Source organism: Moschus berezovskii, chromosome X (genome assembly GCF_049115385.1).
Source record: "Moschus berezovskii isolate FMDL1 chromosome X, NW_MosBer_1.0, whole genome shotgun sequence".
In the NCBI taxonomy this organism is placed as follows: domain Eukaryota; kingdom Metazoa; phylum Chordata; class Mammalia; order Artiodactyla; family Moschidae; genus Moschus; species Moschus berezovskii.
The window spans coordinates 127110381-127126950 of record NC_142488.1 but is presented as its reverse complement, the minus strand read 5'-3'; the positions used below and the strand labels follow the sequence as shown (position 1 = coordinate 127126950).

At 37.2% G+C, this 16570-nt stretch overlaps 1 protein-coding gene across 1 annotated transcript in view; it reads right to left on the bottom strand.

Annotated features, from left to right (window-relative positions):
- The window catches only part of LOC129564584 (transmembrane 9 superfamily member 2-like), an 87541-nt gene that overhangs the window by 40425 nt on the left and 30546 nt on the right, over nucleotides 1-16570 (bottom strand). Inside the window, exons 8-12 of the mRNA XM_055438672.2 lie at nucleotides 7263-7342; nucleotides 4485-4581; nucleotides 3654-3786; nucleotides 2552-2671; nucleotides 2303-2360 (exon numbers count right to left, since the gene is read on the bottom strand). Of these exons, the coding sequence (XP_055294647.1) occupies nucleotides 2303-2360; nucleotides 2552-2671; nucleotides 3654-3786; nucleotides 4485-4581; nucleotides 7263-7342 (488 nt within the window). The remainder of the gene's footprint in view (nucleotides 1-2302; nucleotides 2361-2551; nucleotides 2672-3653; nucleotides 3787-4484; nucleotides 4582-7262; nucleotides 7343-16570) is intronic.

Genomic DNA, 16570 nt, shown 5'->3' with positions numbered 1-16570 from the left:
GGTATTAAAGCTCAGGAAAGACCACCCATTCTAGTTCCCTTGAAAAGAGTTACAGAAAAAGCAGATGGCTCTATTCAAGGTGGCAACGGGGAGAGGAGTGCATTGTCCTTATTTTAAATAAATCAAAAACTGTGGTACATGTATTTGATGTGCAAACTTGGAATATTCAAGCCTTTCCCTGGAGTTGAGGGGAAAAGCCACATGTAGATAAAACATTATGAGTCTACTGAATGTATCACCTATCACTGCATTGCACTGATGATGGCTTTATACTCAGTCACAGAGCATTTGCTCTCATTTTGTCACTAATTAGTATACAATGCTACTGAATTTATTATGTATAACTTCCATTATAGAATTTCCACCATTGTGACGGGGCTTCCCAGGTGGCTCAGTGGCAAAGAATCTGCCTGCCAATACAGGTGATGCAGGAGACACAGTTTTGATCCCTGGGTTGGGAAGATCCCCTGGAGGAGGAAATGGAAACCCACTCCAGTATTCTTGCCTGAGAAACCCTATGGACAGCAAAGTCTGGTGGGCTACAGTCCATAGAGTCACAGAGTCAGACACAACTGAGTGATTGAGCACACATACATGCATTATTGTGACACACTTCTAGCATTAAGGATACGGGAATTTTACAACAAATTGAAATTAAATTACCACAAAACAGGACTTCCCTGGTGGTTCAGTGATTGGGAATCGCCTGCCAATGCAGGGGACAGGGGTTTGATCCCTGATCTGGGAAGATTTCACATACCATGGAGCAACTAACCCCATGAGGCGCAACTACTGAGCCCACGCGCCTAGAGTCTGTGCTCCACAACAAAAGAAGCTACCACAATGAGAAGTCTGTGCACGACAATTAGAGAAAGCCAAGCAGCAATGAAGTCCAAGTGCAGCCAAAAAACACATTTTTTTTTAAGTTCCATGTAATAATCAAGATATAATCCATGACATTTCCTTAAAAAAAAACAAAACCGTCCTTCAGAACATATCAAAGAAAGAATTTTTTTAAATGAAACCTGCTATGGATTGAATTGTTTCCCCAAAAATTCTTGTATGAAAATCCTAATCCCTACTCTGCTCAATGTCATGTGGCAGTCTGAATGGGAGGGGAGTTTGAGGGAGAATGGATACATGTATATGTATGGTTGAGTCCCTTCACTGTTCACCTGAAACTGTCACAACATTGTTAATCACATATACCCCAAAACAAAATAAAAAGGATTTTTAAAAAAAAAAAAAAAAACCTAATCCCTAATGTGATGGTGTTTGGAAATGGGGCCTTGGGAGAGGGATTAGGTTTAGATGAGATCATGAGGGTGCAGCCTTCATGATGGCATTAGTGCCCTTACAAGAAGAGATACTGTAGAGTTCAGTGTCTCTCTTTTCCTCTGCCATGTAAGGAAGCATCAAGATGGCAGCCATCAGCGACCCAGAAGAGAGCACTCACCATGACCCTATCCTGTTGATGCCCTGATCTTGGGCTTCCCAGCCTCCAAAACTGTGAGAAAAGAAATGGCTGTTGTTTAAGGCAACCAGTCTATGGCATTGTTATGGTAGCCCAAGCTGACTAAGATAAAACATATTAAAGAAATTTGGAGATAAAACTCAAAATGAGTCAGCACCTTATTGGTGAGGCATTACGGGAAGAGCGCTGGTCGAGGATATTGGGTTGTCCAAAAAGTTCACTCAGGCTTTTCCACAAGATGGAAAAACCCAAATTAACTTTTTGGCCAAGCCAATATACAGCCTGAGCTCCATTACTGACTTCACGCATGACCTTGAACACATTTGATTCTGCATCTTTAGAATTAGGGGACCAGATGAGCTCCCTAAGAACCACTGTGCAGCACCACCCTGACTCCCTCCCTGACCATGACTCTGCCTGGGGTCTGCAGTCACTAATGACACTGCAGTAACTAGGCGAGATAGGAAGAAATAATCACAGGAGGCAGAGACAAGAAGAATAACACAATGTGGTATATAAGCTGCCACTCTAACATGATATATAAGGCAAGATGAATAACAGAGAGGAGCATTTATGAAACCTGCTTCAAAAACAAAGATCAAAATTGAATACTGCAGCACCATCACCATCTCTTTGTATTAAGGGTTAAGATATACAAAAAGATGAAAAGAATGCAAATATACCAAAAAAAAGAATGCTGCAGCCACAGAAAAAACAGTGGTCACTCACCTCCATTCTACTCTTCATTATTGTGTACGATGATTTTTCCAAGGTAAAGTATAAGAAAGATTATAACTGTGTAGAGAAAAGAGAACATGAGATACTAACCCAGGACACAGCAGTGCCGTCAGCAAGAAATTTGTCTTCCACTTCAGACCTCTAAATGCTGAGGAAGTAAAGGACAGAATAATTACTAGGGAACTAGATTTAGTCCACTTTACAAATATTTTACAGTTACGAAGACACAATTATATTTTGCTAGGTCAGTTAAAATTCCTGATGCAATTTTTTAAATTTTCAAGCTTTTTAATCTCTATATTTAACATACCAACTTGGAATAATAATAGTAATGCTTACACCTGTACACCTTAGCAGACACGTATCCAGCAGATGCTCCCATAAGGACCCATAACACAACAGAACAGGTCATTAAAGCACCACGATTAGCAGGAGAAAGGAAACCAAGGCAGGCAAGAACTAAAAGCACAAAGAAGAGATATCAAACCAGTGACAATAATAGCCTCAAAACACATAAGGCTTTATAATATATTAAAGGCATCTTATTAAGACATTTTTATGAAACAGCATACAGGGAAATTCTCTGATGTTACTTACTTGGCTAATTTTTTGACAATCTGTTAATGAAAAGTCTGATTCCATACAAGGCAAACTATGTGTTTTCAATTTAGTCTTTAATCTCCTTGTTTAAATCATTAATTATATTATTTTAAATCAAAATCAAAGAGAAGATCTTCCCTTTCTCTACTCCAGTAGTCACTCCCTAAAGAGCAAATCATTTTTCCCCACAAAAATTTCCTTCTGTTTCCTTTTATTCAAGGTGAGGGGGAAAAAACATCACAGTGAGACTTTGTCTCAGGAAAATATAAACTTAAGAGCTAAATTTAGAAATTATCATTGACATCTGAAACACTTAATAAACCATTTATTTATAGAAGCTTTGTTTGTGAAAATCCCCACTCTGGTTATCAAAAACTGACAAACTCTACTCTTGGTTGATAATGAAGGCAGAGAGAGTTCATCAGCCATTGTAAGCCTACTAATGATGCCACTTCATTTATACATTTAAAGACCAGCACTTAGGCTTGCCTTAGCATTTCAAAATCCTAATCTCTGAATTATAATTCCCTGAGTCCACCTAAAATATGATCTACCCACATGCAAAGCAAGGAACATATATATTGGACATTACAATAAATTATTCAGAACTGAAGAAACTATGAAAAGTCCTTGATATAGGAACATATTCAGACTCATATCCTTAAAATAAAATACAAATTTTACTTTAAATACACTACAAATACTCATTAAAATATACTATAAAATACACATTTCCTTAAACTTTAGGGTAGAATTTTCAAAGTTCTTTTGTACACATGAATCGAAGTTTAACCTATGTCAGAATGTTGAAGATGACACATATTGATCTGAGCCTACTCACATAAAGTAATAAATGTCATAATCAAAACTTGTGTTCCTTGACCCAGTAAAATTGATAGCAACATTCCATGCCTTGGAGGTCTGAATACATCCCCATGAACAAGCTTCCAACCATAATCTTTCTGGATATCTCCCTGCATAAGAGAAAGTCTTTAATAAACACAGGAGCTATTATGACAGAAAGTTACAAGAGCCCTGAAAGTTAGGAGAAAACTAATTTTCCTCTAAAGACAAATTAATGGCTCATTTTGGATAAAGTAGGTCTCTGGCAGGTATGTGATCCTGCCATACAAATGAGCCATTCTCTAAGTTTTGCACTGAAGGAAGTGTGTTAATTATGTAAAGCACACAACTGGCTTGATTTTCATGAAGAAAGCAACATGATTAAACATACAAAAAAATTCAACTAATTCTATAGAAATTAAAAATTCATCAATACATAAATGATCATAAGACTCAAAAGAGTATAAATTAGATAAAACTAAATTTGCCCTAAATTGTAGTATTTTACGATGTTTTGTACATATTCTCATGTTCCAAATTAATGAAAATCTTAAATAATGATATTTTGAAAGATCAGAACATTGAAAGGTATATAACCAAAGAGTTGATAGCAAATAACTCTCTAATAAACTTACCTATACTTTTTAAGAATCTACATAATACTCTATACTTTGATTTAGCACAATATGCAAAATTACTAGACATTAAAATGTGTTGTATTCAAGGTGTTATACTCTAAGTAGAAACATAACCTTGAGAACTGGGCAAAGCATGCATTCAAATATTGGCTGGATCAAATATGTGCATTTTTATTTACAGGAAAACAAACCTGATTATATCTGATAATATCTTTGTGGAGAGTTCTTAATATGATCATAGCCACCATTCCAGTTAAGAAGAGAACAACGACAAATGAATTCAAGATACTAGAAAATGGAAAGAAGGAAAAATAGAAGCTAAATCTCAAGTTTCGTAGTTGAACAGTAAAAAAGAAAATGTGTGCACATGTAAAAGAAAGACAGTCAAATTATCATGTCGATCAGTTTTCTAAAGTTAAATTTGGATCAAAAGCTAATACATTTGGATAATACTTCAATATATTAAATGAATTTAAAGTTCTATCACAAAAGTTCATTACCAATTAAGCAATAGAAGCAACACTATTCTTAAGGTTATTTTACAACTTTTTAAGAGTACATCCCCAAAAATAAACAAGGGGAAATGAAAAAGATAAGGAACACAAACTTAGTTCCAGAACGTGAAACTGAAAATGGAAGTCCAGGAGTCAAGGTTAAATTGATGACTGACTGACAGTCCTTAGGTGGATCCTTAGATGGATCAAGGTTTTTAACTTTATCAAGTCTTTATCAAGTTTCAGGGCAAAGATCCCATGGACCACTTACCTACCAGCTCTTACTGGTTCCAAACCTGAATCTTAAAAATTATGCCCAAATGAAAACCAAGACCTTCTGCTATCCCACCACCCAGCCAAATCCAGACACATTCAAAAAAGTTTCACCAGAATCTCCGAAAAGATCAGCACTGTTGTAGAAAAATGCTGCTAAGATGTCTAAAATGTCTGTTAAAATGTCATAAGTAAATTAGCTCGAGACAGAAACTAAAGTACATTTATTGTTACATCATAAATATTAATACTAGAGATTAGCCCAACCATTGATCTGTATGCCCTTTCCTTTCACGACCCCTTTAAAGAAACCATTTAAATAAATTTTATTTGAAGAGACTCCTTGGGGGTGTGACAAAATGGGACGTGGACTATTGCCCCAACAGAAGATTTTCTAGAAAAGTTAAGATATGATCATTATAATGAGGAGGAGAAGGAAGTAGAGGAGAAGGAAGAGTGAGGATAGAAATAGGAGGAGCAGGAGAATGGGAGCTATTCTCACTTTAAAGGCAATAGCATTGTATCAGCTATACTTCAATAAAACGAAATTTTAAAAAATAAAAGTGTTAACTAGTGAGAACATACTGTTAGCTCAGGGAACCCTACTCAGTGCTCTGTGGTGACCTAAACGGGAAGGAAATCCAAAAAAGAGGGGATATATGTAAACACATAGCTGATTCACTCTGCTGTACAGATTCACTCTGCTACCTCAATATTGTAAAGCAACTATACACCAAAAAAATATTTCTTTAATTAATTTATTTATTTTACTTGGAGGCTAATTACTTTACAATATTTTGGTGGTTAAAAAACAAAGGCAATGGCAGTATAAGGAAAATCATCAGCTCAGAAGACCATACTCATAGAATTATACCCTTCCTTACTTTCATCTTTATCTTTATAGTCTTCTTCCATCCAAAACTGCTTTATTATAAGAGATGAAGGGGAAAAGTACTATATGTAAAGCTTCATCTATTTCTCATCAGCTCCTCTTATCAGTCTCCTAAATTACTAACTGAAGATCCTATGCTAGCTGTCAGCCTCAATCATCACATTCTCAGTTGATCCATCTTTCAGTTTCATGTTGAAACTTCCTTCCACAGTCATGAAGGACTTCTAACTCTGTGGTTTGATCCTGTTGAAGATTCCTGAGGAATCAAGTCCCTCCACTGTGAATCCACTAGAATGTAAGCTTCCTGAGAGCAGATCCTGTGTGCCTTATTCACTGCCATGTTTAAGCACCTCCCCTAGTGCTTGGCATCCTAATAGGGATGAAAAAGAACATCTGGAGAATGAATCGACCTTCACTCACAGACATTATCTCCACACAATTGTCTCATCTAAATGACCTGCCTTGATTAAGTGACCACTTGCAGTGCTTTGGTTTCTCATCTGTAATCTTTTCATCTTTCTCTGCTCTCTTCCCAGTCTCTCATGACATCTTTACCTTCCTCCAACCCAGCTGGTTACTGCTTTTCCTACACTCTACTTTGTTCAGACTTTTTGACCCCACAAATGAAAGCATCTGTCTTGTTTTCCTTCCATCTTCTGCACAGGGTCCACTATCACAGTCCTATCCTGCCTACTTCCCAGCATGTATTACTCTTTACACGCAGACATGCTATCTCTTGGACATCTCAGCCTTCTCTTTCCCTTGAGCATAAACATCAGTATATGTAAAACAGATTTTCCTTTTTGTTTCTCTTTGTGTATGTAGAGAGGTGGGGGAGGAGAAGAAGAGGGGAAATTAGCCAAAGAGAAGAAAAACTGTCACTCAAGATCATCTCTGATAGGGGGTTGCTGCTGCTGCAAACTTGCAGTTGTAAGATAAATAAGTACTAGAGATATAATGTACGATATGATAAATATAATTAACACTAATGTACGTTATACTGAAAATTGTTAAGACTGTAAATCCTAAGACTTCATCACTGAGGGGAAATTTTTTATATTTCTTTCATTTTGTATCTAAAGATCACTGATGTTCACTAAACTTAGTGTGGTCATCAATTCAAGTCAGATCATTATGCTGCACACTTTAAACTTATACTACTATATGTCAATTATATCTCAATAAAACTAGAAGGAACAAAAGATCATCTCTGGTAACAAAATAATTTTTAAAATACACATATGTATATATCTGTGTGTATATACATTTCCCACCGTGAAGCTACTTACTCTTTAATTCATAAAGCTTACCTAAACCACTGAATGCTGGTATGAGACATGGACTCCAAAATATAATCCCACCTAGAACCCCACCTGATCTGTTTGTTTTCCTAAAAACAGAAATACAAAAATCACATGACCAAACTTTAACTGACCTTTTATTATACGTTATAATCCTAAAACAGAAAGTTATTCTGCCTGTACATTCTCCATTTCTTTACTGCTAACTTTATAGAATCATGCAATCGAGCCTGACATTTTCATCTTACTTTTATTTACTGATATCCTATCTCATTTCAGGCTTCCCTGGTGGCTCAGATGGTAAAGCATCTGCCTGCAATGTGGGAGACCCGGGTTTGATCCCTGGGTTGGGAAGATCCCCTGGAGAAGGAAATGGCAACCCCACTCCAGTACTCTTGCCTGGAAAATCCCATGGATGGAGAAGCCTGGTAGGCTACAGTCCATGGGATCGCAAAGAGTCGGACAAGACTGAGCAACTTCACTTCACTATTGCATTTCAGAAAGGGACTAGGAAAAAAATTTAGTTTACTGTTCATCAGAAATAATAGCACCTTTTTGCTATTTTTCCGTCACCCTAAATCCACCCCATACTTCATTTCCTTTTGTACAGACCACATTTTCATCTTAATTGAAACTGCATAGACATATATAATGAGAGTCACTGTGGTTTGTTTTTAAATTTAAAAACCTGAAAACAACCAAAAATTCCCATCAGATTAGGAACAAACAAACTATGGTAATCCATTCTAAGAAATACTATGTAACCATTAAAAAGAATGATGTGTATCTCGAGGTGATGACATGTCTATGAAATAGCATTAAATGAAAAAATAAAGGTGAAAGTACATAGTAAGACACGTATGTAAAGCAAGATTCTATTCCCCCTCCAAAAAAATATACATATTTTGTAGATGCAAACATTTTTCTGGAAGAAAAAACAATGGTTATACTTTTGGAGGAAGAGAATAGAAATTAGGGGAAGGGTAGTAAGGGAAGGCAGAATTTTACTTATACATTTTCTATATGGTTTGAAGACTTCACCACATATAAGTATTATCAATATTATTATTTAAATTGAACTAAAATTTTGAACTATAAGACAACTTGCTTCACTATAACACACCAAATGTACCTCCTGCAAACAGGTTTATTATTACAGGATTTTGTTTACTTAGAAAACAGTATTCAATTTCTGTCATTATTTCTTACAGAATATTCTAATATTTTACTTTTGTACTTTAAGTATTTTGAAATGTTTCAGCAACAAACTGATAAAAAGTTTTTTAATATTGTGGTTCTCATTACTTATTAAAACCTAAGAAAATATAATCACCAGTTGTTTCTGCTGATGTATGATCAAACTCAACCTTTCAATAACTTTCTTATAAAATAGCCTCAATAAATGAATATCTTAAAAGATAATCCCTGATAAACATTTAAACCATTAATGTGGTATTCAGTTCAGTTCAGTTCAGTCACTCAGTCGTGTCCAACTCTTTGCGACCCCATGAATCACAGCACGCCAGGCCTCCCTGTCTATCACCAACTCCTGGAGTTCACTCAAACTCATATGCATCGAGACGGTGATGCCATCCAGCCATCTCACTCTCTGTCGTCCCCTTCTCCTCCTGCCCCCAATCCCTCCGCATCAGTCTTTTCCAATGAGTCAACACTTTGCATGAGGTGGCCAAAGTATTGGAGTTTCAGCTTTAGCATCTTACCCCTTAGATTAATGGCATGCTCTTAGCAAAAGGAAAACACAGATAACAAATTGACCAAATTATATTTGAAATGACTTATTATTTAAAATTTGGTATCTGCACCCATCATTTAAAAAGCGGACATTTAATTTCAAAAAAACATGGGTTTTTTTAAGTATCTTTAATATTAACTTCTCATTTTTATATTAGTTTCTCATTTAAATGCTTTCTTCTCTGCAATCACCCACTGTGTTTCTTCAGTCTTTTAACTTCATTGAGGCTTTCAATGGCTAAGTCAAAGATCTTTCCTGGTAAATGTCACATTGCGCTTGAAAATACATGGGTTATTTTTAAATATCTTTTGATAATGTTTTCTAAAATAATTCCAGTGATAAGAAAACAGAAAAATCTGTATGATTTCGATACTTTTAGACCATGAAATTTTTGCACCTTGTTTTATGTCCTTGGATATGTTCTAGTGTCTCCTGATTTATAGTCTATGGGAACTTGAATAGAATTTGTATCCTGCTGTTGTGTGAAAATTGTATAAATCTTAATTACATTAAATTGGTTCATAGTACTTTTCAGGTCTACTATATCCTTCTACTTTTCTGTCTGTTTATCCTATTAATGTCTGAGAGTTTGATATTGAAGCTCCAACTAAAAATCTTAATTTACCTACTTAAAAATAACTGCAATATATAATAGAACAATAAGTAACTTTGTTCTGTATTTTCCAAATCTCCTATAGATGCATTATCATACTTTTATAATTAAAAAAATTTTTTAATGGGCAGAAAAAATTAATAAAATTAGGTATCTATGTTTTTTGTGAAGTGTGGGGTATGGGTATGAAGAAAGTCAATGTACACTGCTTTTAAAAAACTGAAATGATGGATTTTAATTGAAATGACTTTTAATTCAACAGTAATGGTAAGCCACTCCAGTACTCTTGCCTAGAAAATCCCATGGATGGAGGAGCCTGGTAGGCTGCAGTCCCTGGGGTCGCTAAGAGTCAGACACGACTGAGCAACTTCACTTTCACTTTTCACTTTCATGCATTGGAGAAGGAAATGGCAACCCACTCCAGTGTTCTTGCCTGGAGAATCCCAGGGATGGGGGAGCCTGGTGGGCTTCCGTCTATGGGGTCACACAGAGTCGGACACGACTGAAGTGACTTAGCAGCAGGAGCAGCAGCAGCAGCAGACTTTAGCGAACACCTGATGACCTAGTGTTCATGATGAACATTATCTATGAAAGGTCAAGTTGACATTTTGTATCTACTGATATGAGGTATCATTCTGCAGTCTTCCTGTTGAGAATACATGGCCTGAGCCTGGTCATGAAGAACCATCAGACAGACCCAGGTTGATAGTCATCCTACAGAATGTAAGGTCTGTACTCTTCAAATCTTTCAAGAATATGAAACATAAGGAAAGACTGAAGAACTGGCCCAGAATGGAGGAGATCAAAAACTAAATATAACATGTAATCCTGGAAAGGATACTAAACCAGAAAGGGGAAAAGTGACATTGTTGGCCAGCTGGCGAAATCTGAATGGATGGATATGAATCAGATGGTAATGTAATGCTGTAATGCCAATATTGATTCCTGGTTTGCACAATTGTATGCTTGTTTTAGGGAAAGACACTCTGGCAGATTTAGGGGTGATGAGACAACATCTAGCTCTCAAAGGATTCACAGATAGACTAATGATAATGGACACAGAGAGAAGAGTGAACAATGGAGCAAATGAAGTAAAATGTTAAACATTGGAGTATCTGGTCAAAGGGACTACAAGAGTTCTTTGTGTTATTTTAGCAATTTTTCTGTAGTATGAAATTGTTTCTAAATCATTTTTAGAAAATCTGAATTTACAGACTGACAAATCCAGGGATAGATATTCATTGCATGAAAGGATTTGTCTTAGCCATTTTATTATTAAAATATTGTTATTATACTAAAGTGTGACTTAATTTGTCAAAATTTGAATTGCATGCATTTCTTCACCAGACTACTGTCCATTGCCTTAAGCAAGTTAACTCATATCAAGCCTTTTAACAAGGAGTGAAATAAGTGAGGGAAATTAAAAGGCCCAAACTTCCAGTTGCAAAATAAATGAGTCACAAGTATGAAATGTACAGGGTGAGGAATCTAGTCAATGATTATGTAATACCTTTGTATGGTGACAGATGGTAACTAGACTTATCGTGGTGATTATTTTAAAATGGATAGAAATATCGGATCACTGTTTTGTAACAAACAAGAACTAACACAGTATTGTAAGTTAACTATACTTCAAAAACAACAAACAAATAAATGCATAGAAAAAAGGGATCATATTTGTAGTTACCAGAGGTGGAAATGGGGAGAGGGGGAATTAGATGAAGGTGGTCAAAGGGACAAATTTCCAGTTATGAGGTAAACAAGTACTAGGGATGTAATGTACAACATGATAAATATAATTAACACTGCTGTATGTTACATATGAAAGCTGTTAAAAGAGTAAATCCCAAGAGTTCTCATCACAAGGAAAAAATATTGCTTTGCTATTTCTTTAATTTTGTATCTATATGAGATGATGAATGTTTGCTAAATTTATTGTGGTCATCATTTCATGACATAACTCAAACCATAATGCTGTACACCTTAAACTCATACAGTGTTCAGTCACTCAGTTGTGTCCAGCTCTTTGTGACCCCATGGACTGTAGCCCACCAGACTCCTCTGTCCATGGCATTTCCCAGGCAAGAATACTCTAGTGGGTTGCCATGCCCTCCTCCAGGGGATTTTCCCGACAAAGGGATTGAATCCACATCTCTTGCATCTCCTACATTGGCAGAAGAATTCTTTACCAATGCACGACCTGGGAAGCCCCTAAACTCATACCATGCTGTATATCAACTATAGCTCAATAAAACTGGAAGAAAAAATAAAACACAAAAAAAAGAGATACTTTCAAATATACATTATGAAGTTTGGCTTTTAAATACAAAGAGAGTCTAGAAAATCTGCAGTTGTTAAATCAAGTAGTTTTTGCACCAAACATTGCCATCTGCTGGAAATAACAGTCCACAACACATACTACTCCATAAGAAAATAAGAAATTATTTTAAAATCCTAAGGCACATTTGAGACAAAATGACAAATGTAAAAAGATAACTAAATGGTGGAACCCATTTTTAAAATCCATTTAAAATTAATAATTCTGCATCTTTACATCCCAGAGTTTCAAAATCTTTTATAAGACATAAAAGCATATGAGGTAGGCAGGTCTTTAATGTTCTTTCTAATGAAATCACAAGAAGCAAAGGCAGAAATACAGGTGAGGGTACTTGATTCAGGACCCAGTATATGATGGGTTTCACTCAGTAAAAACACCTGCAGGGAATCAAAGAATCAAGGGGCAGGCAACTAGAGCTTCTTTTAGTCTAGTTGTTTTCAACAGGGAGAACAGCACCCTCTAGGGGACATAATGAAACGACGCAAGGATACTACTGGTATTAGAAGCATAGTAGAATGCCAGACGTCCTGCAGGGCACTGGGAGACCCACACAAAGAATTGAGAACAACTTCCAAAAGCCCCCATCCACCATTTACGTGAGTGAAAAACTGCTTATGATTATCTGCAGCTAGATTCTAACTTCATTTTACAATTAAAGTATTTTTGTGTGCTAAATCTTTTCAGTCGTTTCCAACTCTTTGCGACGCTATGGACCGTGACCCACCAGGCTTCTCTGTCCATGTGAATCTCCAGGCAAGAATACTGGAGTTGGTTCCCGTACCTTCCCCAGGGGCTCTTCCTGACCAAGGGCTCGAACTCTTGTCTCCGGCATCTGCTGCATTGGCAGGCAAGTTAATATACATTTATTTTTCCCCCAGGAATGCAACTACCATGTAAATTGAGGGAAAATGGTACTGTTTGGCTTGAAACTGTATTAAAATTGACCAACATTTCAGAAAATCATGGCATCCTTTAGAAAGATGTGATATTTGAGTCACCAATATAAAATAGTCCCATATTCATCTGTATTCATATATATCATATTTACAATGATTATACACATAGGTCCCTGGAGGAGGAAATTGCAATCTACTCCAGTATTCTTGCCAGGAAAATCCCATGGACCAAAGAGCCTGGCAGGCTGTATGTAGTCCATAGGGTCCCATAGAGTGGGATATGACTGAGCATGCATACACGCACGAATACACATAGGTGCAAGCATCTAACAATGACTGAATATATCTTATTAAAAATTGATTTTTTTATTTAGCCTTTATATTATAGGTGTGGTGCTATACTGATGTCTCTTGAAACTATCTGTAAGACAAGTGTAATTATCTAGTATCTATTAAAATTATTTTACAACAGCAAAGGGAGAAGGATAAAACATTTGTTATTAAAAGAAGATATTAATCTGATAGGGTTGAGAACTACTGATCCAGCTCCATTCCCTCACTTTACTATGGGGAAACTGAAGTCCAGAAAAGAAAATGAACTTGCTCAAGATCAAGTATGAGTTTGAAGTAAACCGGTACCAAAATTCTCTGATTCTCAAATTCAGCTATTGGTCCATGGTGCCTGAAAATCAGGAATGCATCTTGCAAAAAAAAAATCTATATATGTGGCTAGGGTCTCAAGCTAGCCCACAACTAAAGCTTATATAACTCACATACACAGATACGTAGCTAAAATTAATGTGATTAGAGTGAAATCAAAAAAACTCTTTCATTGGTTGTATAAACAGTAAGTTTTCTAAAGTAAAATGTGATGAGTAGAAATACCTTAGCCTGGCATTCAAGGCCATTCAAAATGTGTCTCAAATCTATCTTTCTAACCTTTCTACAAATACTGTTTACACATAAACTATTAAAGTCTGGGGTGTTATACTGAATCTTTTTGGCCTTTATATACCCAGGACTTAACACCTGGCACCTAGAATGCACTTATTACCTATTGCTGAATGAATAAACAAATGAAAAAAATTTCTTTCAGACAAATCTATTCACTGTTCCCCACATACACATGTACATTCTCACCTGGAAAGCCCTTCCTCTAGCCCTCCTCCAAATTCCTAAATTCCTGGTCTTTTAACTAAGTCTACGACCTTTCCCAGAATGCCTTGTACATTCTACCCGTGCTATCCAAACCATCTTCAGCATCCTTCAAGGACTAGCTCAAGGCCTCTCTTGTAGAAAGACTTCTTAGCATCTGGGAGTTCTGCCCAGCCTGGGCCTGGACGGTGGAATCTGGCCTCCCCTGCCCACCTGAATCCGGGGGCTTCTGGGAACCGATCCAGCCCCTCCACCAGCCCCCTAGCGCCTCACCTTTTGGATGCCCCAGGGCCTGCTGGCCTCTAGACACTGTCTTCCCGCCAGAGCCCCGCCCTACCTCGGGGGCTGTCTGTAAAGCCCTCCCATCCCCACCCTTCATTCCCCAGCATAGTTCCTGCCCATTGTAAACTCACACCATGGGGACTTCCCTGGCAGTCAGGGAAGCAAGATTCCACATGCCAAAAAATAAATAGATAAAAAATAAAAATAAACTCACACCATTAAAGTGGCTGTTTTAGGAGCCTGGATTCTGTAGCTAACTTAATCTAGATTTATAATCCTTTACATTTGTGAACTTGGGCAAGTGACTTTATGAGTCTCAGTTTTATAGTCTATAAAATGAAGATTTAAAGGGAATTCCTGGTGGTCCAGTGGTTAGGACTCGGCACTTTCACTGCTGTGGTCTGGGTTCAACCCCGATCGGGGAACTAAGATTCTGAAAGCCAAGAGGCCAAAAAAAAAGGAGATTTAAAATACCTTAGTTAAACTAGGTACTTTATAAAAATTCCCATGCTAGGCACATGCCTGCCAAGTCGCTCAGTTGTGTCCAATTCTTTGCGACCCGGTGGACTGTAGTCCACCAGGATCCTCTGTCCATGGGATGCCCCAGGCAAGAATACTGGAGTGGGTTGCCATGCCCTCCTTCAGGGGATCTTCCTGACCCAGGGATCAAACCCGCATCTCCTGCATTGGCTGGCGGATTCTTTACCACTGAACCACCAGGGAAGCATCATGTCACCAACTAGAGACATTAATAATACTGCACTAGATTTACATCTTCCCTTTCTTCTAAGTGTAATTCTTATGTCTCTTGCATTGCATTACTGCTGAGCCACCAGAGAAGCCCAGGAACATAATAGACCCTCAAAAATATTTGTTATATAAACAAATGAATACAAGGTCTTCATTCAAATGTTAATCATTATGATCCCATCCTTCAGTAACTTCTGAACAAAGTCATTATATAAACTATATGTGAAAAAGTTGGCTTAAAGCTCAACATTCAGAAAACTAAGATCATGGCATCTGGTCCCATCACTTCATGGCAAATAGATGGGGAAACAGTAGAAACAGTGGCTGACTTTATTTTTCTGGGCTCCAAAATCACTGCAGATGGTGATTGCAGCCATGAAATTAAAAGATGCTTACTCCTTGGAAGGAAAGTAATGCCCAACCTAGATAGCATATTGAAAAGCAGAGATATTACTTTGTCAACAAAGGTCCGTCGAGTCAAGGCTATGGTTTTTCCAGTGGTCATGTATGGATGTGAGAGTTGGACTATAATGAAAGCTGAGCACAGAAGAATTGATGCTTTTGAACTGTGACATTGGAAAAGACTCTTGAGAGTCCCTTGGACTGCAGGAGATCTAACCAGTCCATCCTAAAGGAGATCAGTCCTGGGTGTTCACTGGAAAGACTGATGTTGAAGCTGAAACTCCAATACTTTGGCCACCTGATGTGAAGAACTGACTCATTTGAAAAGACCCTGATGCTGGGAAAGATTGAGGGCAGGAGGAGACGGGGACGACAGAGGATGAGATGGTTGGATGGCATCACCGACTCGACGGACATGGGTTTGGGTAAACTCCGGGAATTGGTGATAGATAGGGAGGCCTGATGTGCTGTGGTTCATGGGGTTACAGAGTCGGACAAACTGAGCAACTGAACTGAACTGAACTTGTGGATAATGGGAGCCAAGTTTCTCAATATCGGAGAAAGAAGTTACAGATCAGCAAGGGGAGAGGGCTAGCATGATCACTGCGGTCAGAGAGATCAGTATGAATTCCTATTTATCATATTTATTTTATCCATTTATTTTTATATTTTCCCATTTACAATTAGAAAATAATCTATGGAGTGCTACTTCGTCACTGTGAGAATAACTCATTTTCTCCAGCACTCAGTCATCTACAGTTTTAATATCCTTTAATCAATTATTGACCTGAATCAATTATTTAGTTGGAGGATGAAAGGAGACTTATTTTCTTTTTTTTCTTTTTACCGCACTGTCTGGCATGTGGGATCTTAATTCCCTGACCAGGGACTGAACCTGTGCCCCCTGCATTGGAAGCGAGGAGTCCTAACCACTGAACCACCAGGGAAATCCAGATAAAGAGACTTATTTTCAAATTCTGTCATTCCCACTGAAGCAATTCAATAAATGGTAATTAAGTACACAGTTTCTCATTTGTCCACTGAAATCTATGTTATAGGTTCAATACGATTTTTTATTATAGAGAATTGAAATTTCATTTTCATAATATTAAATTTAAAATAATATAA